This window comes from Dichotomopilus funicola, assembly GCF_033296635.1.
Source record: "Dichotomopilus funicola strain CBS 141.50 unplaced genomic scaffold C8A04scaffold_111, whole genome shotgun sequence".
NCBI classification, from domain to species: Eukaryota; Fungi; Ascomycota; class Sordariomycetes; order Sordariales; family Chaetomiaceae; genus Dichotomopilus; species Dichotomopilus funicola.
In genome coordinates, this window is record NW_026944132.1 from 1 (window position 1) to 23,358 (window position 23,358).

The following is a 23,358-nucleotide window of genomic DNA, read 5'->3' on the forward strand; positions in this document are numbered from 1 at the left end:
GGGGGGGTCGGTTATGAGTCTTGGGGGGGTTATCGTGAAGATGGTGCGTGACTAATTCTCGGGTTCCGTCGGGTCTCGGTTCGGGGCTGTGATTTGGAGGTTCGGGTGGACAGGGAGGGTCAATGGCCCGGGGGGAGGTTTGTGTGGTCGGTATACACGGAGTGATGGGTCACCGGATCATTGCTGCGTCGTGGTGGGCGAGTGGATGTGCCTCGCGTGCTTCTTTAGAGATTGGATGTTTGGTGTTCAATTTTTTTGGCCGGTCTGATGTGCTGGTGAGCTGAGCTCCGGTCCCGCAGAGAGAGCCCCGCTGCGGCAGGCAACCCCTGGACCCCGCTGTGAGGTCATGGCCAGGGGCTCTGGCTTGGCGCTCGGGCCATATTTTAGTGGCTCGTTCCGGGCCGTTTCCACTGTTCCTGCAGCGCTGGAGCGCCAATTCGACCCCTCCATCAACAACGCAAACGATGAAACTCAAACATTAGAATTTGCATTTTGGAGGTCTCGCATCGGATGAGAACACCGGCCCGCCTTGCATGGAATGACCACGACAGCGCCCGTCCTTCACCGCGGCGCGCGGGCTATTACTCCCCATGAGTTTGTTGAAGCTCTGCGGGCGACATGTCCCCCGCGATTTGCCCATGCGCGATCGCGCACGCACCGGCCCATTGGTAATTATTTATTGATTTTATTTTGCAGCCCCTTTTTTTTGTTCGTGACCTGGACCGTAGCACTAACATGAACAACAGCCCTTGCCGTGAGCGGCGGAGTGGACTCCATGGCCCTGGCCTTCCTCTGCTCTAAAATCCGATCCGTGGACCATTGGGCTCTCGTGGCCGATCATCCCGTGAGCACCCCCGTCGGCATCACTGTCAATCACTGCTTGCGGGAAGGCAGCACCGAGGAAGCCGACAAAGTGACCTCGGCCGTGAGGCAGCTCGGCCTCAGGTCTGCGGTGTACAAAATCCGTTGGGAGGAGGTGCTCCCGCGGGGCACAAACCCCAATGATCTACCGAATATCGAGACGTTGGCTCGATACCATCGTTACCGTCGGCTGGGCGTGTTCTGCAGCGAGGGAAACATTGCCGCGCTGCTTACGGCACACCATGAGGATGACCAGTACGAAACGGTTCTGATGAGGCTGCTTTCCGGTCATGGGTATCGAGGGCTGCAGGGGATGCGCCCAGCGACGGATATACCGGAATGTTACGACTTGCATCGGGTGTACCAGAGTGGATTTGCGGATCAGGAGCGAAAAGGAGGCGGTCTTTATGCTGCCGCCCCAAATAACGCAGAGCGACGGATTCTGAAGAGAGAACTCCGTCACCAGGCTGATCCTGCCGTCATTGCGCGTGAGATCGAAGAGGGCGTTAAGACGGAAGTCGCTACGGCTTACTTGGAGGAATTTAGCGGCGTGGGCAAACGGGCGAAACGTATTCCCAGCATTGTGCCGTTGGACACCGAGGATGGGGGTGTTATGGTATACCGGCCGCTTCTCCAGTTCAGTAAGGACAGACTCGTCGCGACATGTGTTGAGAACAACGTGCCTTGGTTCGAGGACCACACAAATACGGACCAAACATTGACCTTGCGCAACGCTGTCCGCCACATGCACAGGAACTACAAACTACCCGAGGCCTTGCAGAAACCGGCCATTCTCCGTCTTGCCGCGCGATGCCGTACGCGAGTTCTGACGGCCGAAGACGAGGCCGAACGGCTATTTGAGAACCTTTTCATCCACGAGTTCTCGGCCAACGCCGGCACCGTCTCCGTCACTCTCCCCCAGTTCATCTTCCCCACGGTCCCACGTCGATCATCTACATCGGCAACAGCCAGAGAGCGCCGCGTTGCCCACTACCGCCATATTGCAGCCATCTTTCTCCGCCGTCTCATCACCATGGTCACGCCAGAGCGCGAGCTCAGCCAACCCGCGCAGCTCTCGCATCTCGTCTCCATGCTTTTCCCGAACCTTTGCCTGGGATCGCCAGCACCGCCCCCGAAACCCTACGTTATCTGCTCCGTCCTGTTTACACCCCTTCCTAACCCGACATCCACCTCTTTCCCACCTTTTACACATTCATCTGCACAACGCTGGTTTCTCGCCCGTGCTCCACACCCGTCAAACATCCCGCGGCCAACCACCACCTTCAACGAGTTGCCCTTTGCTCGGCGTGTCGCGCGTGACCCGGTCCACTGGAAGGTTAAGGTCTGGACTGAGTTCCGCCAGTATGATGGCCGTTTCTGGATTAGCTTACTGCATCGGTTGCCGTGTCGTGTGCAGGTCATGCCCCTGGAGCCGGAACACTTGAAGCCGTTTCGGGAGGCGCTCACCGAGGGCCACAGAAAGGATGCTGAGCAAGGAAAAGGGAAAGAAGGGGTCGGTCACGGGTCGACAATGGGAGTGGGCGAAGGATTTGGTAATGCCACTGGAACTGATAAGGGAGCGGATCCTGGGAAGACGTTGATGGCTCTGTTAGGACGGCACGCACCAGGCAAGACCCGGTTTACGTTGCCGGCTATTTATGCTACGATTGATGTCTCACGGCTGTTACGTGGTGAGGGGTGGTGGGATGATTCCTGGGTGGATGAGACGATACAAACGGAATCGGAAAGTAATGGCAACGGTGTGGAAGGGGCCATACCCGGGGACGATAACCAACCTTCCACAATGACCGAGGACTCTACGACTATAACAACAACTACTACTGCTCCCAACATAAACATTACCGACACGACACCCAACACGACACCCAATACGACGCCCGAGACCACACCCAACACCTGGATCACCCCCACCCCACCCAACTCCACCGACAACAAACTCGAAACCCAATTCCTCGCCCAATACCGCAGCCGCACCATGTCAGCAAAGCACGCCCAGCGACTCGCCTGGGAGCGACACATCAAGGCCCTCGCGAAGGAAGACGGGCGACTGTACCTGCTAGCACTGCCGACACTTGGTATCGGTCTGCCGGGTCTGGACGAGTGGTTGCGTTGGCAGATTCGGTATCGGAAGGTGGATGGGGAGTTGTTGAGTGTGAGTCGGATGGGGTGGCGGAGGATGGGGAGGAGGGGGTGGAGGGGGGTTGTTTTGGGGAAGAGGGGGTTAAGTAGACGAGCGGGGAGGTTGGGAAAGGGTTCAATAAGAAGAGGGAGATGAAATAGGCGGTGTTCACTGGGGTGATGCGGCTAGAATAGAGTATACCCCGTTTCACGACATGACAAAACACAAGCACAGCGGAGGGCTGGATGGTCCTTTGATCATATGGCTTCGTTGTCTTTCATTTTCATCACATATACACCCCCAACCCCACCTCCTTTTCCAAGTCTGCCCACCGCCCACTCCGCATCGGATCCAACTGCTTCAACTTCCCCAACCACCTTGCCAACTCCTCCTTTTCCCTCTCATCCGGCTGTCTCCCCTCTAGTTGCGTCTGGTACAGCCTATACTCAAACAGCGCCTCATATATCGACTTGACGTCGTCGTAGTCTTCTAGCAGCTCATCGATCAGGTTGATCTCTGAGGTCAGGTACCCGATACGGTCGGCGAGGGGGAGATCAGGCACGATGAGTGCTTGGGATGGGGTGGTTGGGTTGGGTTGGTTGGGTGAGACGAGATTGAGGACGAGGAATTGGTGGTAGTACCAAAGGGATTGGTCTTCGGGGCCGACGTTGAGGGCGTTGTGGATGAGTTCAAGTTCTGGGGGGGTGTTAGTGGTTGGTCTAACGAAACGTGGAGATGCGAGGTGTGCAAAGGGAAGAGACTCATTACATACCCTGATTGAAAAACTCTCTCCTCGTCTGTGCATCGGCGCCCCTCTCCTCCAGCAGTCGCGGGATCAGCCGGCTGCGCCTATGCCACGCCGAGAAATTCGACAGGTCTGTCTTGATCATGCTGTCGGTGTACGCAAACTCGGTCTCGACCATGCTGCTCCCGTGGAGGGCTGTGCTCTCGAGTTGATCAACGACGTGCCGGCGGTACCCCCACGCGTGGAAGTTACGCCGGTCGCGACCGAGCATCATCGAGACAAGGCCTAGTTCTTCTTCCCATACTTTGCGGGCTTGCCTGGCGGGGAGCCGGGCGATGGCTTGTTCGAGGATCCAGAGACGGTAGCTCCAGATCCAGTAGCATTTGGGAGATTCGAGGAGCAATGGGATGGTGAATGCTAGCTCGGATTTGATGACCGAGAGGTCTTGTGCTTCGGTGGCTTCGGTGGTTTGGGTAGCTTCGGCAGCGGGAGCTTTTGCCTCGGCCGGTGTTGGCGTAGCTTCATGGTTCTCGATAGGATTCGAGGCTTCGTCCCCAGCATCGTCAGCTGTTGTACCACTCTTCCCAGCTGTCTGGGGGCCGGGGCCTGGCGGGGTCGTGGCCGAGGATGGGGACGAGCATTTGGCGGAAGAAGGCGCTGTATTGGGTGTAGCAGAAGTAGTCGACGACCCCTTCGAGCGCGAGGACCCAGCTGATGAGTTGGAGAATGAACCAGAGATTAGGCAGCGCCTGCGGGCGTTCCATATTGTGTAGTATTCCGGGTTGAGGCGCAGGAGTTTGGTCGTGATTTGGAACAGCTCCGGCGTGCTGTGCTCGCCTCGGGACGCGAGTGCGCGCGCCTGGTCCTCGAGTTCGCGGTATTTGGCGATGCGCCCGAGGTCGCGCTGTCTCTGCTCTTCGGTGCGCACGCGCGAGGTGCGGGCTATGCCGTGTTGCGATCCGCCGTGCTGTGTCCGTGCTTGACTATCAGTCAATATTCTGACTGGGTTGTGGGAAGAAATGTGGCATGGGGAATGGGTGGTGTCCTTACGTCGGCCATGATCTTTCGTTCAAGACACACTCTGAGGGTTGTGAGAAGAGCTGGTGAGGGGATGGCGACGGGGATGACGACAGCGACGACGGACAGGGGAGGGCGTGGGGTTCACGAACGGAGGCTCAACCCTAACCCTGCGCTGACTTCGACCTTTCGCTCGTTTCCCCTTTCCATGTAACAAACAACCTGAGATGGTAATGACTCCCACGGATTTGTTTCCACTAAAGACCGAGGGCTAGATTGAGAGTCAAATGGGAAATCCGTGGGAAGTGCCTTCCGGATACAGTTCACCAATTAGGAGTCAGGTGCCGGATTCGGCCAGCATCGTCACTTCCTCATTGAACATGTCTCCCACGACTTACTTGACTGATGGAGTCCCTGGGTCGAGCCTGCCATGGCAGCTCAGAGCCCTCAGGAACGCCTTTCCTTTTACTTTTGTGCGTCTCCATCGAGAAGAAGCCGTTGTTATGTCACTAAAATTATCCTTCAAATCTCCTACGCCAATTGTCAGTATCGATACACACCGATTGTACTAACCACCACAGTGACCAAACTCTGACCCGAGCTCACTGCTGGGATTGCCCGACCCCATTGAACGCACACAGAAGGAAACACCGGGGACCACATTCTTTCACCCAGTCTGTCATGGTGCCCACCCTCACGATTCGCTGAACAACCATCTTGGGGTCGAGACGGGTGCCTTCGTCGCCTCGCCCGTGTCGTCTCGACGGTGGCTCTCTTCCCGGCCTTGGACGAATGAAAGCCCTTCGATCTCGTTCGACTTAGACGGCATTGATGAGTTGGGCTTCGGAAAGGAACCAGGCGGTTTATGGATCATGCTTCCGAAAGTACCTCCCCGACCTCCAACCCGTCGTGAACGTCGCGTGTTCAGCCTGTCGGAACCCACCACCCCGTTGGACCCTGGCTACGGATCCTCCGGCTCAACGCCTCAGTCGCCGGGTACGTTGGATAAAGAAAACGAACAGCCCTTGTCAGACTTGCGGAACTATTATGACGGCAATCATTCAGACTCGGACCCGTTTCTAGACAGTGATCGCGAGGGGTCGTTCTTAGATCCGGAGTCTCTTCGGCTCGGCTCGTCACCACCTCGCCAAGAACGGGATCCCCTGAGACGGTCAGTTACGCTACCACAGCGAGCACCGCCGAGAACTCGCCCAATACTGCCGCCGTCATTTTACTCCCTACCGGATGCGAGTGGACGTCGGCGTAGCGCAAACAGGACACCCCGTCGGCATCTGGACCGTTTCATTCCGGACAGGTCACACAGTGTCAGTTCCGTTGAACGGTTCAGGACCAGCAAGCCCCCCGCTGAACTAACACCAACCGAGAGGCTCACTCGACACAGTAGGGCTGGTGAAGACCCATTTGTTTATCGCCGGAGGGTGGTGACGCCTATTGGCTCAGGGTCTCGCGTGCGGCCTCGCGCTGACGTTGTTGCTAGCCGGAATGAAGGTTAGTTTAAGGCGATGGTGGCTGGTTCTCCGGATCGTTGTGCTGATGTAAATGTAGGAGCAAGTGTTCTTGGGTTGGTAGACCAGAATAGGATCGATGGGAACGGCACACTGGTCAATTCTGGCGCAGGCTGGACCTCGGGTCGAGGGGGGACAGCAGTTAACAACGGACGAGGCCAACTCGTCAGGAGTGGCACAAACGCACCCCTATTTCGCACCACATTTCCCACAACTCGGGCGGGGAGCGAGGAGGAGGCAGAAAAACACAGGGCCCGTCTTGCTGCAGCACTTGGCCTCGATCAAGCTCAGCGCGTCCTCGATATCGGCATTGCCACTGGGCGTGGCGATCGCTGCGTAAGGCCTGGCTATGTCCCGTCGATCTGGACGGGTACGGAATGGGTCAACGACGGACCTGTTCCCAAACCTCAAAAACCGCTCGGAAACCGCACGTTACCCATTGCTCCCTTCAAGTGAGTTCTTCAAAGCCAGAGCCTGCGTTGCATCCATGATGCTAATGTCAATAGAGTTCTTGACGCTCCGAATTTGCGTGATGACTTTTACTGTTCTATCCTGGCGTACTCCCCCACCACTTGTACCTTGGCGGTGGGCTTAGGGAATTTGCTGTATGGCTGGTCCGAGGCCCGCGGCGTGCAACTATTGTATGCTGGGGGCGACCCAGACGCATACCTAACAAGCTTATCGTTCTCATCTACCGATGGATGCCGGGCCATCTTAGCATTCGGCCGATCCGACGGAACCTTCGGTCTGATGTCGCTTTACGATGAAACGGAGTCAACAGGATATCGGTCAGCGCCGCGACCACGTTTCGACGTTGTTCAGCAGGCACCGATCTCGTGCGTAAGTTGGAAGCCGGTATGCACGCTGCGACCATCTCGGTGTCACTTCAATCGCGGCATTCCGGTGAAAAATGAAGACCTTTTGGTCGGAGACGACTCCGGGCTCATCTACTACTACGCCGTCGAATGGCCGGCGCGATGGGAGGTAGACCGCCACAACTGGCCCGGCGAGATCACCTTGCTGGCACGTATCTCGGTTCATTCGCGACAAATATGTGGCCTGACGTGGTCAAAAACGGGGGATGTCTTTTGTACCGGGGGTAACGACAATGTGTGCTATCTCTTCGAGACTGCCAAAGCAGTCAACGCAGGTTCCGTTCGTCATGGAGCAGGGCAGCGACAGTCTGAACGGCCATCAGAGTCCCAAGCACAAGGATTGAGTGAGGTTTCGGAGGCGCGAACGGAGATCCAGATGTCCCAAGACGCCCCGTATTATCCGGCAGTTCACCTTGGACCTAGAGATGCCAAGCATCGGTGGGCTCATAGTGCTGCCGTCAAGGCAATTGCATTTTGCCCGTGGCAAGATAGCCTAGTAGCAACCGGTGGAGGATCCAACGACAAGTGTATTCATTTTTTCCACACCGGGTCAGGAACGGCTTTAGCGTCTATTTCTGTTTCCGCCCAAGTGACGAGCCTCATCTGGTCCACAACCCGACGAGAGATTGCCGCAACGTTTGGTTACGCTCACCCGGACCACCCGGTCCGCATTGCCGTCTTTTCATGGCCTGAGTGTCGCCAGGTCGCGGCCATTCCTTGGGTCGGTGAGCACCGCGCGTTGTACGCGATCCCATACACAGGCGGGCCTCTCCAACTGGGGGAGACCGGCGACAGGGAGGGGAAGAGGCCAAATCGCGGACTCCGTTCTAAGGAAGGTTGCATAATTGTCGCTTGCAGCGACAAGAGTGTCAAGTTCCACGAAGTCTGGACTACAGAACGCAAGGGGACGAAGGGTGTGGCGGGCGTGTTAGGTGGGAGCCCGATTTTGGAGCTTCTAGAGGGGATCGACCGGGAAGGCATGGTTATCCGGTAGTTGAGTCGGGTCTTCTCCTTGTTGGATGGTGTCGTTGGAAGAGCAGACTGGCAGGCTACTTGCTTGACTTGCTTCGACACACATCAGGTTGCGGGGAGCACAACTTACGGAGTGGCGGGTGATACGCATTACAGAGGTGACATCTTGATGCGCAGCGATGTTTCGGTCGAGTGGTAGTGGCAAGGAGTTGATGGGGTGAGAGCCTGAGTGTCAACAATATAGCTGCATCAATTCAATCGTATTTGTTACTTGCTTGAGTAGAATGCCGGGTATTTGGCGGGATTGAGACGTGACCTTTCTTGTTATCGACCGATCTACCGGGTTGCCGGCCGGTAAATTGGGACTCGCCGGGAGACAACTACAGTCAGCGAAGAGACGATTGACTGAGGTAGCAGGAGAAATAAACAGTGAATGACAAGCATACGTAGTCTACCGAAACGCCAAAATCTCAAATCCCTCCGCTCCCGTCAAACGCCCCACCGCCTATCCCATATCCTACGCGCACTAGTCGACAAGACATAATGACTATAATTATTCAAACAACCCTCCCCAAAAAGCCCAATAGCACTGGTCTCGAATCCATCACAAACAAGACTAACTCGCTTGCTTTCGCATAACCGAGAAACGGCCAACCAACCAACCAACCAACCGATAAAAGTAAAAAGAGAAGGTGCCCTCCTTACTTCAAAACAGCAATCAACAAAACCAAAACAACAATCAAAACCACAATCGCCACCAACTGCCTCCCTTCTCCACTCTCCGCCGCGCCCCTCGTAATCCGTCCCAACTGCCGTCTCGCCCGTTCCAATGTATTCGCCTGCCTCGTAGCCGCGCGCTCGCTCTCGTCCAGCATCAAGACGTGCTCGTCTAGTTCGTCGCCGATGCGCATCGAGAGCTCCCGCTGCCGGGAGATGGACGCGCCGAGCGCGTCGAGTTGCGCGTCTTGCTCGGAGAGGATCGATTGGTGGTAGGCGTGGATTTGCGTGTTGGAGAGGGAGGAGGCGGTTATGTGGTCCCGGTAGCCGGCTGTGTCGTCGTCGATGTAGGCGCTGCCGCCTCGGCCGCCGGTAGCGGGGGATGGGTCGTCGCGGTAGGGCTGGGATTGGGATTGGGATTCGAGGTCGGTGGCGGGGGAGGAGAAGCGGACGGCTTTTTTGGTGGTGGGGTATGGTTTGGTGGAGGCGGGTGGGGGGGACGGGGGTTGGTCGTCGGGCCCGGACTGGGCGTGGGCAAAGTCGGCGGCGAGAGAGGGGTCGTTAGGGTGGGTGAGGGTGGAGGAGGAGGTGGGGGAGGCGTGGCCGGTGAATTGGGAGGTGAGGTCGGTGTATTGTTTGCGGAGGGACTTGAGGGTGTCGTTGAGGGCGGAGGCTTTTCTGGGGGGTTGTTAGCGGGGGCTACAGGGAGACACGGGGGGTGGGAGAGAGGGGGGAAAGGAGAGAGGGAGAGAGAGAGCGTACGAGTCCTCGCCGGCTTCTTCGAGGCGCAATTGTTCCTTCTCGATCGACTCTAGGCCCTCGCGGAACTGGTCGAGCGAGCGGGAGATGTGGCCATCTTGGGAGTCGCGGCGGAGGTGGAGGTTCTTTGCGCGCTTTTGCTCAAGCAGCGACAGCTTGATGTGGTCGGCGAGGAGGAGGAGGGCGTTAGGAGTCGACATGCTGGTGGTTATGTTTGGGGGTGGGTAGCCTCGCAAGGTCGACTGTGCAGGGATTGCGCAACCCAGAGAAGTTCAAAGCTCTTTGGGCCTTTGTGTCGTGGAGTTCTTTTCAAACGACAGCCCGGACGGATACAGCGGATGTCGTGAGCGGGAGTTGGTTGCGAAAGGAAGGCCGGCGCCGTTGCGAGTTCTCGGCTAATGCCGAACACAGTGCTCGATTACGTAGGGGTGTGCACCGGTGCCTAGGGGCGTGTTTTTAAAGCACGCTAGCCAAATTTGGACTGATCCACCTTCGCTCTCGCATCCTCCAATCCAGCCTTCTGTCGCATCACGCTTGCACGCCTACAAAATAAACGCCCATCGCCGCGCCCGGTGATTGCTTTCTTGTAGCAATCACACGGCTATCAAAGTTGAAAGACATTGTTCACGACGTTTGAAACTAAGGGTTTTGAGATGGCTGAGACGGTCGCTGGCGACGTCCCGATGGCCGACGCGTCAGAGGTCGGCAATTCTGCCGTTGACCAGGACAACCAGCCTACAACGACGACGACTACTACGACCACCGAAGACAGCGCCGGCAGCGTCCATCAAGATACCCGGCAGCAGTCCGCGCCGGCCGGCTCCGACACGGCCACGCCGGCCGATGCCGCCTCGGCCCCGGCCCCAGGAGCGTTCCCAAAGAAACGCCGTGGCCGTCCCCCGGGCCGTCCCAACGCGACGGTGCGCGACGCCGACTACGAAGAGAATGAACTCGTCAAGATCTGGAACACAGCCAAGACCGAGCCGGCAGTGCCCGTAGTGAGCATCAACATCCGCGACGCGCTGACCGAGCAATCCTTGGTGCACGACACGCAGCGCACCATCTTCCGCCTCGCCAGCCGCGAAACCATCCTGTTCGTCCAGGGCTGGATCACGGCCAAGCATATCGCTTCGCAGCGGCCGAGCTACGTCAATGGCCTGCTGATTCACTCGCGTGGCCACGACGCGGCGGTTTCGTGTGCGCAGTGTGTTGAGAAGCGTGGGAAGGGGGCGCTGGGCCCGTTTATGGTTTGTCGCGTGCTGCCGGGGTATTATCATGATAGTTGCTCGAACTGCAAGTGGTTTGATAATACTTCGTCTTGCTCGCTGTATACGGGCAGTCGGCCGAATCGGAAGCGCAAGGCGAAGGAGCTTTTGCCGGCTCCGGCCTCGGGCGAGGATGGGTCAGCCGATGCGGATGGGACTACTACTCCTACTGCGACCAACGGTGACCAGGGCGAGGAATCCAAATCATCGTCGTCGGCACGCCAACAAGACGGGCCCGTCGACCCGAAACTGCGCGCTACGGGTCTTCCCCAGCCCGATGCCGACATGGGCGGGGTGTCTGCTCTGGGCACCGAGTCACCACAGCAAGAGGAGCAGAAAGAGACACCTGCGGGTGATGAGCACGACCGGGACAACGACGGCGATGAGTCGGCGGACCCGAGCCCGTCCGACTCACACTCGCATTTTCAATTGGGTCCGTCGGCTACGGCCAGAGATCAGGACCAAGAGGGCGAAGGCGAGGAGGAGGAGGATTCCGAGTAGGTCCCCAGAGCTTCATCTCACTATGTTTGTCTTTCAATCAATGTTATCCCATCAGGGGCAGATGCTGACGGAAACCAGTTTTGTCGCGGCCCAACTGGCTGCTCAGCTCTTGCCTGAGCTGCATAGGTCGGATGTTTAGACATTATTTGAGTTTGGGGGGCGCTTGAGGCGCTGAACCCTGGATGGGACAAAGGATAAGGGAGGGTGATTATACTACATGGTTTTTCCAGGACTTTGGCCATACTTCAAGGCCATATTGGCACGGGCTTTCCCGCTTGCACTTTTATCTCGCGTATTCAAGCGAAGTTTATATTCATATCACGAGCCACGCCCAGGAGGTTTGATTCCTTCTAAATCAATGGAGTCAAGATTTCAATTTCCAATTCCATCCAGGTCTCAATTTTCCAATTATATCTAAGCCTCACAGGGTACATCTACTCCAACCCAACATTAGGTACTCCAAACCTGTCGATACGGCTCTTCCTACTCAATCTTCCCATTCTTCAACGCACCCGCCTTCGCCTTTCCACCTCCCACAGTCGGATTCCGCGCCAACCGGTTCTCCCCGTTGCGAATCAAAAACTCCGCCAACAGCACCTCCTCACCGTTCTGCTTCTTGATGTTCGAAATACCCCAAAACTTAGCCACGATTGCATCATACCCAACACTCATCTCAAAATACCCCCTGTAATACAACTCCTGCCACTGCAGCTCCGGGTTCTTGTCAATCAACCGCTTCGACAGCGCGTTCGCCACAAACTTGGGCGTCCAACTCGGCACAAACCCACTGCTCGTCACCGCGGTACCAGCCAACTCCACCCCAAACGCCCCATCCCCCGTCGTCTCATCATAATCCCTCTTCCCCAACCACGCCAAATCCGACACCCACGCGGCATGCGAATCCCCCGACAACATCACCGTATTATTAATCCTCCCTTCCTCCAACGCCTGATACACCCGATCCCGATTCGCCAAATACCCATCCCACTGATCCCGATTAAACGGCTGCTCACTCCCCAACACCCCCAACGTCAACCGACTAAACACCACTTGATTCCCCACCACCCTCCACGCGGCGCCCCGCGCCGACGACTCCCGCAACTGATCATAAAACCACTTCTCCTGCGTAAACCCCATCAGCGTCCGATTCGCCCACCCCACCTCCTCCTCCAACTGCCCACTATTCCCCCCGACCACCCCGCCAATCCCCCCGATCACCGTCACATCCCGATCATACTGCCTCGTATCCAGCATCACCACATCCATCAGCGTCCCCAGCGCAAAACCCCGCCACACCCTCAACGAATCATCCATCGCCACCTGGCGAATCGGCATCCACTCAAAGTACCCTCTCACAGCGGCCTTCTTCCTGTCCCGGAAGACTTGGCCATCCGAATCCGTCGAACCGTTCCGCCAGGAATTGTCGGCGACTTCGTGGTCGTCCCAGACGGGGATCCAGGGAAAACGGGCGTGGGAGAGGAGGAGGTCGGGGTCGGTGCGGTAGGCGCCGAGACGGGCGCGGTAGTCGGAGAGGGTGTAGGTTTCGTGGTCTGTGGGGGAGGGGTTGCGGTTGGGGAGGGACGAGGAGGGTTTGTACTCGTAGATGTAGTCGCCGAGGTGGAGGATGTAGTCGACGGAGTCTTTGAGGGCGGGTTGCCGGTAGGCGGTGAAGTAGCCTTCGGCTATTATGCGGGGGGGTGTTAGTAGGGGGGTTCCTTCTTGGAGGTTGGTTGGGATTAAGGGGGGGAAGGGGACGCACGGAAGTTGCTGCAGGAGTAGACGGCGAGGTTGATGTTGCGGTCGACGTGCTGGTCGCGGGCCGGGATGGTCTTGGTGCGGCCGACGGGGCTGGTCTTGGAGGAGTCGCAGACGTGGAATTGGTAGTAATAGGTTGTGAAGGGTTGGAGATTGGTGGCCTCGAACTATGGGAGTGTATCTTATCAGTTTGAGAGATCCCCATACCGGGTGTAAAGCTGCGTACCTTCACGGTATAGTCCACATCACTCGTGGTATACGCCCTCCCCTGATCAACAACCTGCGTCAACCCCTCATCCGTCGCAACGCGGTACTCCACACACGCGGCCTTATCCGACGGCGGCGCCCCCTCCTCATGGTCATAAATCGGCACCACCCCCTCTGGCACAATATCCGACGCCACAGTCCCGGGGAAAGGCGAGAGACGCGTCCAGAGGATCACAGAGTCAGCATACGGATCGCCCGAGGCCACGCCGTGGGTGAAGTTGACCTCGGCCGGGGTGAACAGGCTGCTGCCGGCTTGGACATGGCGCTTGGAGACGTGGGAGAGGGACACGCCTAGCGTCGGGTGGCGGTTCGAAGGGCTGCGGTAGGCGAGGTTGTTGTCGAAGGAGGCGTGGACGAGAGCGCCGCTTAGGGCGACGGTCGCCGTGAGGGTGAGGAGGGAGGGCATGGCCTTCGGTCGTTATTGGACTCACGCTTACCAAAACACCAAGAACTACTGACATTAATCTACCTTGGGGGTATGGCTGAATACATAATATATCATCCCCCTTCCCGGTCACACACCCAGAACAGCATAACCGACGCCGTCGCTACCCAGACCTCGGTACACCCACACACCCACCCGCTTAACCCCCCCAAAAACAAACAGACCCATCATGCAGAAGCGGCAGAAGCGAAAACTTCCATCGGGGGATTACCCAGCTTGCCCGATTCCGCCGTCCTGACGTGCGCCAAATACCACCTTGGCACCTCCCACGTGGGGTGTCGTCTCGACCAATACGAGGCCGCCAATTCCCAACATGTTTCGCTGCGCGCCGCTCGCTCGCGTCGAGTTCGCAGTGCGTCTCGGGGATGCAGCCGGGCCGGGCAGGGGGGTAATTAATTCGCTGGCGGGAGAGAAAAACAGAGAGAAATGGGAGAAGGGAAAAACACATGCACATGCAGATACATGGATGTCGGTTGTTGCGGGCGGGCTTGCAGTGGTCGGGCTTGCAGTGGTGGACACAGCCCTGCGGGCGTTGCCGAGTACCACTTTACAAAGTCGGTCTCGGTCTAGGAGAAAGGGAATGATGACGGCGGATAACAAGGTTGGTTTGCAGGTGCGGGTGGTCACTGGTTTTGTAAAGTGTAAGCGAGGTGGGTTGTACAATTGAGTGTCGCTTTCACGTTGGGACGGCTCATTTGGGAAGGCGAGTCGTCGTCGGTGGGGCTCACACGACCGAGGTCTTAGACAAAATTTTGCGAGGGTGTTAGTTGGGTCGCTATCGAATAATCGCTTTCGGACAGTTAGGCAGGAGTTGGCGAGAGAGAATAGATTTAATGCAAGTTGCTCCGAATCATAAAGTTTTGGCTTGAATCAGTTGATGCAGCGTTTCGCACTCGGGCCTCGTTTGGGGCTGACTTGGTGGTCCAAATATTCAGCGCCTAACTACATCGTCAGTAATTCATCACAACTCCTCATGCTCACACTCTCTACACCACTTCCCCCCTCTAAACTCCCCGTTTCCCCGTTCCTCTCCCTCTTCACCAACCGACAACGCCCCCTTCAAAAACAAATCATCCACCACCTCCGCAGCCGTCTCATTCCCAACCGCCAGCCTCAAATAAAACTGTGTCCCATTCTTCCTCCCCCCTTCATCACCCACTTTCTCTCCCTCTCCCACCCACCGATTCGACCCATCCTCCCCATCCACCACATTCCACCCCCCCTCATTCCCAACCCTCAACAGCCCCCCCAATCCATACACCGCATACCACACAGCCAACACATCCCAACTCGGCCGCGGCGTCCCATACCCATACCACATATACGCCTCCGCCACCGGATCTGGTGGTCCTCCTCCCTCCGGGCCACAGCCGCAGCCGCAGCCACCGCCCCTAGCAGCCATAAGCGGCCCACCGGTAAGCACATATTTCCCAACGTCGTCACCAAGAGATACCACGCGGCCCGGGCCGTCCCAGGTGTTGATAACGTGCGCTGCGTGGCGGGGGTCGGAGCCGAAGAAATTCCAGCTGTGGCCTGAGGGGTAGCCGCCGCCCATGACTACGAGTTCGGTGAGTTTGAGGGCGAGGAGGGCGCGGCCGGGGAGGTGGGAGTAAGTATCTGGGGGGGAGTCGAGGAGGAGTGATAGCTGAATGGGTGTTAATTATTGAGCGGTTAAGGGGAGAGGTCTGGTCCAGTAGGCACAGTCTAGTAGGCGCAGTGGGGAGGTAGATACGTACACTATCCAAAAACCCAATCGACACAATCGTCACGCTCCCATCCTCAGCCTCAGCCAGCGTTTTGCGGTATAGGGCCACAGGATCCCAGGCTTCCTCGGCGTGACCCCAGGGAAGGCTACCGCCGGAGAATTGGTAGGCGACCTTGCTGGTGTATTCGCCCAGCTCAAAGTACCAACCATCAAAAAAGGTCGCGTTCGTCAAGGGACGCGGAATTCCAATCGGGACGTGCTGTTTGCCATAGTGGGCTAGAATTGCTGATGCGGCGAGGGCGGAGTAGGACGAGGGGTAGTTGATGTTGACGGCTAGGAGGTTGACTTCGGGGAGCGTGGCTGCGAGGAGGAGGGCGCCGGCGTCGCTGGTGTTGGTTAATAGCAATTAGCATCAGTCAGTATTTAAGAATAAGTGCATTGTGTAAGCGTTACGACGAGAAGGTCAGTCCCGCTTACTCCACATCGCTGAAGAGATCAGTGTCAATGATGAGATTCTTCTTGCTGGAGAGTGCTGGGATGGTGTTTGCGAGGGAAAGGAGCGTAACCACTGAAAGGGCGATGCGCTTCATGCTTGCGTTCACGATGAGGCTCGATTGGGGGTCAATGATGATTCGATTGAAATATCATTGAATTGATCAATTGATCTAATTAAGCCATCCGATTGTTGTAGCTTATTCGATGTTGTGCCCTGCCCGAAATGATGGATAATCGATAGCTTCTGCCCTGTTAATGACCTAGGCAAAAATGCTGCAGGGCAGGAGGCAACAAGAACCCGGCGGTGAGCCCGTCTTGTTGGTTGGCCGTCATTACTGGTTGGTGACGGAGCAAAGCTCGGTGAAAGGCCAAGAGACGGTACGGGGTCTTCCGAAGATGGTCTCGTACGAGTAGTTAGGGGTGGCAAGATACGCTTAGTTACTCTTTGAAACTTGGACTCGCTTTGCCTGCTTCAGTAAAGAACAAAATGAATCCGAAAATTACTTTCCATGCTAATTAAGTCAACCGAAAACTGGCTGGAGGAAAATAGTAAAGAGCAAAAGTGTGGGCGACCCCGGAATCGAACCGGGGTTTCTTCGGTTCAGCTGTGCTCTGACGACCACAACGAAGCGTCCTGACCACTAGACTAGTCACCCTTGCTTGAATGTTTTCAAAAGAACGCGACCTTAAGGCCCCCCACTTCGGCGGGGGTCTGACTCGCTCCTCCCACGCACCTAGGCACACAACAAGTCTTGATTGCATTCAAGTTTTCAACCTCAAACTGCTTAATCCTATGAATTATTATTTACTCAGGCCAATTTTAGGCAGTGTTTACAAGCACCTCCTAGCGCTTTATGTAACACACGGGGACAGTACCATGGCACCAATTCTTGGTAATAATATCCCAATTGTTGGTGATAACTATCAACTAATTATTTCAAATTCCTGAGTTTCTGATTCCTATCCGGATGCACGAATCTTGAGCTCCTCCCCACAACACCACAACACCAAGTAATTGGCAAATCCATCCTTTCCATTCACTGAACTTCTAAATTACCTCACAACTCCAAAACGATCTCACACACGACACACACTCTCCTAACCCTTCATCGCCACATGCTACCTCCCCCTCTTCACCTCCCAAACCCACTCCTCCATCTCATCCCTCCCCGTCGGCAGCGCCCAAACCCTCCTAATATTCCTCCCAAACACCCACTCCGGCGCCACCATCCCCAACAACCCCCACGCCACGCCCATTCTCTCACTATTATCCCTCGCATCCAACTGCTCCTGATCCGGCTGCAACCCCCAAGAGTCCAAACCCGCCCGGGCCGCCGACTCAGAAGCACCCGCACCGTTTTGATTCCCAACTGGACGCGCTGCCGCTGCTGCTGCGGCCGGTGGACGAACGGCGACCCACCCCTGCCCGCGAAAGTCCCCTAACGCCCTGCCCAGCGCAACAACCAGCGTCACGACCATGCGCTCGCCGAAAGCGTTGGAGGCGGCGGGGCATTTGTGTGGGTCGATAGAGAAGGGGATATAAGCGTTGCGTTGAAGCGGGGTGAGTGCGGATGATGATGCTGAGGCTCGTCTCTGCTTGGTACGGTTGTTGGTGGGTTGAGGAGGAGGGCCCGGAGGGGGGTGGGGGAGGTCGTCGAAGCGGGAGGGACGGAAGAGAGCGGAGTCGATGCCCCAGATTATGGGGTGGCGGTGGAGGGTTGTGATGTCGGCTGAGATAGTGGTTGGGGGGAACAGGGTGTGGCGGGTGGGGAGGGTGCGGTAGAGGTGTTTGTTTGAGGGGAAGAGGCGGAGGCCTTCCTGTTGTGAGGGGAACTAGAGTCAGTGTGATTTTCAGGGGTGCATTTGAGGGTGAGGAGGAGGGACGGCTTACCTTGGCGAGTTTGAGTGCTTCCTTTTCTTCGCTTGTATTCCCCAGACAACCCGGTACACTGGCCGTTCGCTGGAGCGTGTCATTGACAGTTTGTAGCTGGTGATAGTATGCCGATACGAAGGTCAGGAGCACCACGCGCCACAGGGTCTCGTACTGTGGCATCAGTAGCCCGAGGACCTCTTCCGGCGACAGCAGAGCCCCTTTGGAATCAGGAAACGGGGATTTGATGCGCAGGTCCGCGATGGTCTTGTTTAGTTCCGCCGACGGGGTGACTTCAGACGGTCGCTGCTTGGAGCTCAACCATTGTCTGTTGATCTCCTCGGTGATGGTAACCAACACATCTCGAGGCGTTCTGGCGGGATCAACACCAAAGCTGTCGAAGAGCACCACCGAAAGAACCATACAGCGGACGAGCTGAGCCAGCTTCAACCGAGACGTGCGGCCGCCGCCGTCGTTGGCAGCCAACGTAATAGCATTATCCCGCTCACTCACAAGAAACCCCTCCGCCACCCGAAACAGCTCGGTCCAGTCGCGGTCCCGGCGTAGCAGCTGTCTGGCCCGCTTGAGAAAGGCTAAATGGACGGGGAGGGAGTCTGTCGTCAGCGAGTTGTCGATGCCGAAGGCGAGTTTGAGGCGCCGGTTTTGAGTGGCCCGCAAACCTAAACGCTCTTCATGGCTTGATGTCTTGATGTAGGTGAAGCAGGCAATTTTCCGTTGCCCGTGCATCCACATTTCGATTGCAAGTGCATATTTTCTGTAAAGGGAGCGGAAATAGAGGAAAGAAATTGCGAGGAAGAGCAGCGCTATGGCGAGCAACATGATGGGACGGGAGATGGCTGTGGACTTCGTTGATGGCTTGATGATCGTGATGCAGAGGTTCAAAAACAGCGGCGTCAAGTGCGTTATAGAAAGAGGAGAAAAGCATGTCCTCGTCGTAGCATACGTTCTTCTACTTTATACCATGCTATCATTGTTTACCATTCCTCTGTCTGCCTCTCCCACAAGATTCCATGAGCCTGCAACATCAAACAAACGGACACCTTTGCGGTTCTTTGCAGCGCTGTAGGCCTCACCTCGCCGACCTCTGTTGGCTGGTTCTGTTTGTTTCGGCCATTGGTTCGTCTCTGTCTGTTCACCAATGATCAAGCGCTGGGCTCTTCATGAGGGGTAGATGTACCTGGGGAATCATGTCTGGCATGGCTGTGTTAACTGGAGTCTTCTTTCAATGGAAGCATATGGTTTTGCTTAGAGACAATTTTGAAGATGAATGCACCATTAACACGTGCTCCTGGCTTTCTTTGAGGAAGAGATCCAGGGGCTGCTTGAGGACGGCAAGGCTACCTCCTGGCCACACATGGGAAGGGTAGTTAAAAGTCAGGTCTGATAAGCCCGCAAAGCAACTATTGGATGGATCAAAGCAGCACTGTCTGCCTCCAGAACTTTACCATAAGCCCCCGATGACTGCCACTTAACAAGAAGAGAGTCAGACCTTGTCCACGTCACAGTTCTCCCGTCCAGCAGAGGAGAGGTACCTACCTTCCACAAAATCACCCCGAGAAAACAAATGAACTAGGTTGGTTGGTGACGCAAATGGATGCCTTGGCAGTCGTCTGCAAACGCAGGAGTGCCCAATCATGGGCATGACAATCCAATGACCGGTCGGGTACCACCACGGGATGGGTGGCCTCATCGCCTGACGGCTTGCACACCCGTCGTTTGTACCACCATGAATCCTTTGGAGTGAACGTGATCTCTTGGAAGCCTGCTGAAAGAGTGGGATCGGTGGCATTAGGGTGTGCTCCCCGCGGATTGGTAAAGAGACTTGTTTCGTAAATGCCTAGTTATTGTAGGACCGAGCATGGACGATCAGGGTTAGGGTCAGGTCAGGGCGGGCAGGTATTGTTGGGACGGGAGGGCATTCTCATCGGGTCATATCCGGTCGAGTCGTTAAATACCTAGAGTTAGCTTAATGATATCGAGGCAGCTAGGGCTGCATCGCCTTCTAGCTGTATGAACGAGAAGCAAGTGAAAGGGGATGGCTTTAGAACGGAAGTTGACTTACCATGGTGCGCAGGAAGGCTCCTCGTTAGGTGTCATTTAGACTATTAGACTAAGCACGAGATGATACCGCACATGACAAAGGGGTTGCCCCTGACAGCCAGCATATTCTGAGCACCCAAGCAGAAATGTAAGCCTGCAATGCACTGACCTAGGAATCTAACTATTTTTTGATAACTCGGCTCTCTATTAATTCCAGAATTACACGGTCTGTTCACTGCTAGACAAGCCTGCAAACGGAATTTGAACGGAGGATGGGCATGGTAACCGAGTGCTTTGGGATAATGACTTTGGAAAATACAAAAATCAGAGCCACTGGTAACAGTCGGCTTTCCACCTAACCATTGCGATCACAGGCTCCTTTCACTATCTTCCGCTTTTAGTTGTCGCAGCATCTAGGAAAGCTTTCATCGTCACAGCCCACGACAAAACTCCGGGACTCGCAAGGTGCCTTCACACGTTTATCAGAGGGCGACGCTGGGGGAATGTCTTTTCGAAAGCGCTCTGCAGCTGAATGAGGAGACCGTCCTCATGGGCACGAGCTACCGCCCCGAGACCGTGCGGTCTGCCGTTGTAGTCCAGATAGCCAAGCGGCATGGACGCAATGGGATAGCCTACCGGGGCACACGCGTTAGTTGCTTGAGCGACCATGGTTCACGGATTGTTAGGGGGACGTCGTACCAGCGCTCGCTGCAAAGTTCCCCAGGTCGCACTCGAGGGGCCCGATGATGATGTTCAGGTTGTACTTGTCCATGATCGCGTTCAGACCTAGCTCGCGACCATACTTCTCGACGTGTGCAATGTACTTAAGATACTGCTCTTCGGTTATGTTGGTGTTGTAGCACCTCTCTAGCATCTCTTGATTGGAGTTTCCTATTCTAAATTAGCCGCCGGGTCCTATTCAAGACGGAGGGATGAGAAACTTGGCCATGTAACGAACCGGGTGGAAGTTCCTTGTCAGAGTGGTCTCTATTGAATTGAATCAATTCTCCGAGGGTCGTGATTTTTGGTGTGTCGCAGAGCCTTAAGTATGCCTCGAACTCTACTTGAAAGTCTTTTTCTGAACAGAGTATTAGTGTGGGTTGAGAAGAGTCCGGTTGTGATCATCAAACCAAATATTTTCATGAGGCAAGACTCCCCGTCGAGATCCAATGTCGACGATAAGGGCATCGGGATGTTGTTGTGGAAAACGTCAGCGTGTCTTTCGATCTCCATGTACGCATGGCGGACCTGGTCATTCTATACGGCGGGCGTCAGGCCGCTGGCGGGGTCCAATTCTGCTAGATAATGACTGGGAAAAGAGGGGCCCATACCAGCTGCTGTTCCATGGATGGGTCAAGCACCTTCCTGGCTTGCGTGCCAAAGTTCCAAACCTCTGGGTCTAGCGTGCCGATGCGAAGCCCCTTCCAAGAGCCCGTGACCCGGGAAATGTAGCCTCCTTTAGGAACCTGAGTCTTGCATTTATCGACAAGCACGTCCATGACGAAAGCTAGATCCTTTGCGGTCTTTGTCATCGGACCTGGCGCGTCGGAAAATCGGGAGATCGGAACTACCCCTTTTGTGGATACGATACCCCTTGAGGGTTTCAACGAATACAAAGCTGCACGTCCAGCGGGCAGCATGAGAGATCCAAACGTTTCGGTTCCGATGGAAAACGGGACGTAGCCGGCGGCGACGCCGATGGCAGAGCCAGAGGAAGAACCCCCCGGGTTCTAAATGTAAAAGGTCAGTCAGGTTCGCCACGGCGGGTTTGCGGAAACTGCAGACTCACGCTATGTCCAGCAAACGTATCATCCGCGAGAAGGCCACCCCGCACATAAGGAGACTGTGCTTGGCCGTAAACGGCATTCCAGCCACAGATTAAGCGCGACCCCTTCCACCAGGACAGCTCCTGAATCGGCGGTATTAGAGGAGCAGGAAGCTACTGAAAGGGCGTAGCAACACTCACTGATAGACTCGCTTTCCCGAGCAAAATGGCGCCAGCATCGAGAAGCTATGGAGGAGATGTTAGTCCCCAAACTCGCGGCTCATCGCCACCTGGTGCAGTGCTAGACTGGGCGTATTGCCGAGGCCTCAGCTCTCGGGCACGGAGAGAATGTATAAGCGAGTGAATCACTGCTCACCTTGTCGACGAGTACGGCATTCTCACGCGGCTTTGAATCGACCAGGGCAAAACTGCCCGCAGTGGTATCCAGGCCCGTGCCAGGCTTGGTGGCAATGTTGTCCTTTAGCAAGACAGGAATGCCATGAAGAGGGCTGCGGACCAAACCGCCTCTCCTCTCGTCGTCGAGCTGCTGGGCGCGCTGTAGAAGAAGGTTTTGGGGCGTGATGGAAATCACAGCCCGCAGATAGTCATCGTGGCGGTAAATTCGTGCGAGATACAGGGATACGAGCTGCTTGCTGGTCAGACCCGAGTCGGTGGACAGAAGTCGCTGGAGGTCGTCGATGGTTGCCGTCATCAGATCGAGCTTGATGGTTGGGGCGATGCGCAATTTTGAGTAAAACCGGAGGAAGTTAGTTGTCGCAGGATCCATCTCGCCGTCATCAGGAGGACCGAGGAGCCGACTAGCAGAACAATGGACTGGAAGATCAGCGTTAATGGAGGCCTGAGTCTCGAGAAGTGCAAAATTGTTGATCCGAAAGTCGGAGATGTTGGAGGCGGCGGCAGGCGGGGGTTGCCTTTTACATAGTATGAGTTAGGAGAAATGACAAGATGACGGGGAACCAACATTCTTTGGGGAGGAAGGGGAGACGACTACTTAGGCAGGAGCGACGGAGATGTGAGTGCGCACCCCGGAACGTTACTTAGATCCATGACTCTTGATGCACCACATCGGCTTGAGCCTATATTTGGGTACACACGCAGCCTTGAGTTCCCAAGTTGGCTCAACACTTACTTACTTGTTACCTTCTGTGAGGCTAATTATTTTACAACGTCTTCAAGAGAGCAATAGGACTGGAACTCTGCACGATCTCCAAGGCTTCGGGTTCCCCGTCAGTGCTGTCTGGCGGGAAATAGGGCCGCCGACGGCGGTGCTCTTTGTCCCCTAACGGGACTTCATAATTTGTGCAGCCCTCTTACAGCACGGGAACAGGGCGCAATCGGTAGCTCCTACCACCAAGTACCGTTTCCGTCAATTCTGCGGTCCAGTATCGTAAACCACCCCCATGTTTGTGAAGGAGGGCACTCAGCGTTGCTCCTTCAGAATCTGTCCCCACTATGAAGTCCTGACGAAACTGGACTATGAGTTGTGCGTACCCCCTGCAAGAGAACTTGGAGAACCAACAGTTTGCTGGTAAACCTCGCCAAATTGGACGGGAGGTGGTATGAATCGTCGCGCTTACAAATATCGAGATGAATTAT

At 56.0% G+C, this 23,358-nt stretch overlaps 9 protein-coding genes and 1 non-coding gene across 10 annotated transcripts; 3 read left to right on the top strand and 7 right to left on the bottom strand.

The window, feature by feature from the left end:
• Nucleotides 1-538: 538 nt before the first annotated feature.
• On the top strand, nucleotides 539-3,157 carry C8A04DRAFT_15885 (uncharacterized protein; the record flags this gene model as incomplete). Its single annotated transcript, XM_062778651.1, has 4 exons — nucleotides 539-668; nucleotides 747-2,374; nucleotides 2,456-2,578; nucleotides 2,675-3,157. The coding sequence occupies 4 exons, from the start codon at nucleotides 539-541 to the stop codon at nucleotides 3,155-3,157; spliced, it is 2,364 nt and encodes a 787-aa protein (XP_062632782.1).
• Nucleotides 3,158-3,287: 130 nt separating this feature from the next.
• Nucleotides 3,288-4,805, bottom strand: C8A04DRAFT_33093 (uncharacterized protein; the record flags this gene model as incomplete). The annotated part of the gene is made up of 3 exons (XM_062782326.1): nucleotides 3,288-3,697; nucleotides 3,774-4,713; nucleotides 4,797-4,805. The coding sequence occupies 3 exons, from the start codon at nucleotides 4,803-4,805 to the stop codon at nucleotides 3,288-3,290; spliced, it is 1,359 nt and encodes a 452-aa protein (XP_062632783.1).
• An 830-nt stretch (nucleotides 4,806-5,635) lies between these two features.
• On the top strand, nucleotides 5,636-8,158 carry C8A04DRAFT_40736 (uncharacterized protein; the record flags this gene model as incomplete). Its single annotated transcript, XM_062785045.1, has 4 exons — nucleotides 5,636-5,759; nucleotides 6,169-6,202; nucleotides 6,337-6,741; nucleotides 6,796-8,158. The coding sequence occupies 4 exons, from the start codon at nucleotides 5,636-5,638 to the stop codon at nucleotides 8,156-8,158; spliced, it is 1,926 nt and encodes a 641-aa protein (XP_062632784.1).
• A 679-nt stretch (nucleotides 8,159-8,837) lies between these two features.
• C8A04DRAFT_33094 (uncharacterized protein) lies at nucleotides 8,838-9,812 on the bottom strand (the record flags this gene model as incomplete). Its single annotated transcript, XM_062782327.1, has 2 exons — nucleotides 8,838-9,531; nucleotides 9,616-9,812. 2 exons carry the CDS (start codon nucleotides 9,810-9,812, stop codon nucleotides 8,838-8,840), a joined length of 891 nt encoding a protein of 296 aa, XP_062632785.1.
• A 453-nt stretch (nucleotides 9,813-10,265) lies between these two features.
• Nucleotides 10,266-11,517, top strand: C8A04DRAFT_33095 (uncharacterized protein; the record flags this gene model as incomplete). Its single annotated transcript, XM_062782328.1, has 2 exons — nucleotides 10,266-11,374; nucleotides 11,457-11,517. The coding sequence occupies 2 exons, from the start codon at nucleotides 10,266-10,268 to the stop codon at nucleotides 11,515-11,517; spliced, it is 1,170 nt and encodes a 389-aa protein (XP_062632786.1).
• Nucleotides 11,518-11,861: 344 nt separating this feature from the next.
• C8A04DRAFT_33096 (alkaline phosphatase D) lies at nucleotides 11,862-13,806 on the bottom strand (the record flags this gene model as incomplete). The annotated part of the gene is made up of 3 exons (XM_062782329.1): nucleotides 11,862-13,060; nucleotides 13,138-13,300; nucleotides 13,360-13,806. The coding sequence occupies 3 exons, from the start codon at nucleotides 13,804-13,806 to the stop codon at nucleotides 11,862-11,864; spliced, it is 1,809 nt and encodes a 602-aa protein (XP_062632787.1).
• Nucleotides 13,807-14,806: 1,000 nt separating this feature from the next.
• Nucleotides 14,807-16,140, bottom strand: C8A04DRAFT_15875 (inosine-uridine preferring nucleoside hydrolase-domain-containing protein; the record flags this gene model as incomplete). The annotated part of the gene is made up of 3 exons (XM_062778648.1): nucleotides 14,807-15,490; nucleotides 15,582-15,936; nucleotides 16,028-16,140. 3 exons carry the CDS (start codon nucleotides 16,138-16,140, stop codon nucleotides 14,807-14,809), a joined length of 1,152 nt encoding a protein of 383 aa, XP_062632788.1.
• A 470-nt stretch (nucleotides 16,141-16,610) lies between these two features.
• On the bottom strand, nucleotides 16,611-16,701 carry C8A04DRAFT_t143. The gene has a single exon. It is a non-coding gene; the product is annotated as a tRNA-His (tRNA).
• Nucleotides 16,702-17,164: 463 nt separating this feature from the next.
• C8A04DRAFT_33098 (uncharacterized protein) lies at nucleotides 17,165-18,668 on the bottom strand (the record flags this gene model as incomplete). Its single annotated transcript, XM_062782330.1, has 2 exons — nucleotides 17,165-17,863; nucleotides 17,937-18,668. 2 exons carry the CDS (start codon nucleotides 18,666-18,668, stop codon nucleotides 17,165-17,167), a joined length of 1,431 nt encoding a protein of 476 aa, XP_062632789.1.
• A 1,779-nt stretch (nucleotides 18,669-20,447) lies between these two features.
• C8A04DRAFT_40740 (amidase signature domain-containing protein) lies at nucleotides 20,448-22,453 on the bottom strand (the record flags this gene model as incomplete). Its single annotated transcript, XM_062785046.1, has 8 exons — nucleotides 20,448-20,608; nucleotides 20,676-20,867; nucleotides 20,935-21,054; nucleotides 21,107-21,233; nucleotides 21,308-21,706; nucleotides 21,766-21,885; nucleotides 21,943-21,987; nucleotides 22,118-22,453. 8 exons carry the CDS (start codon nucleotides 22,451-22,453, stop codon nucleotides 20,448-20,450), a joined length of 1,500 nt encoding a protein of 499 aa, XP_062632790.1.
• Between the last annotated feature and the right edge of the window lie 905 nt (nucleotides 22,454-23,358).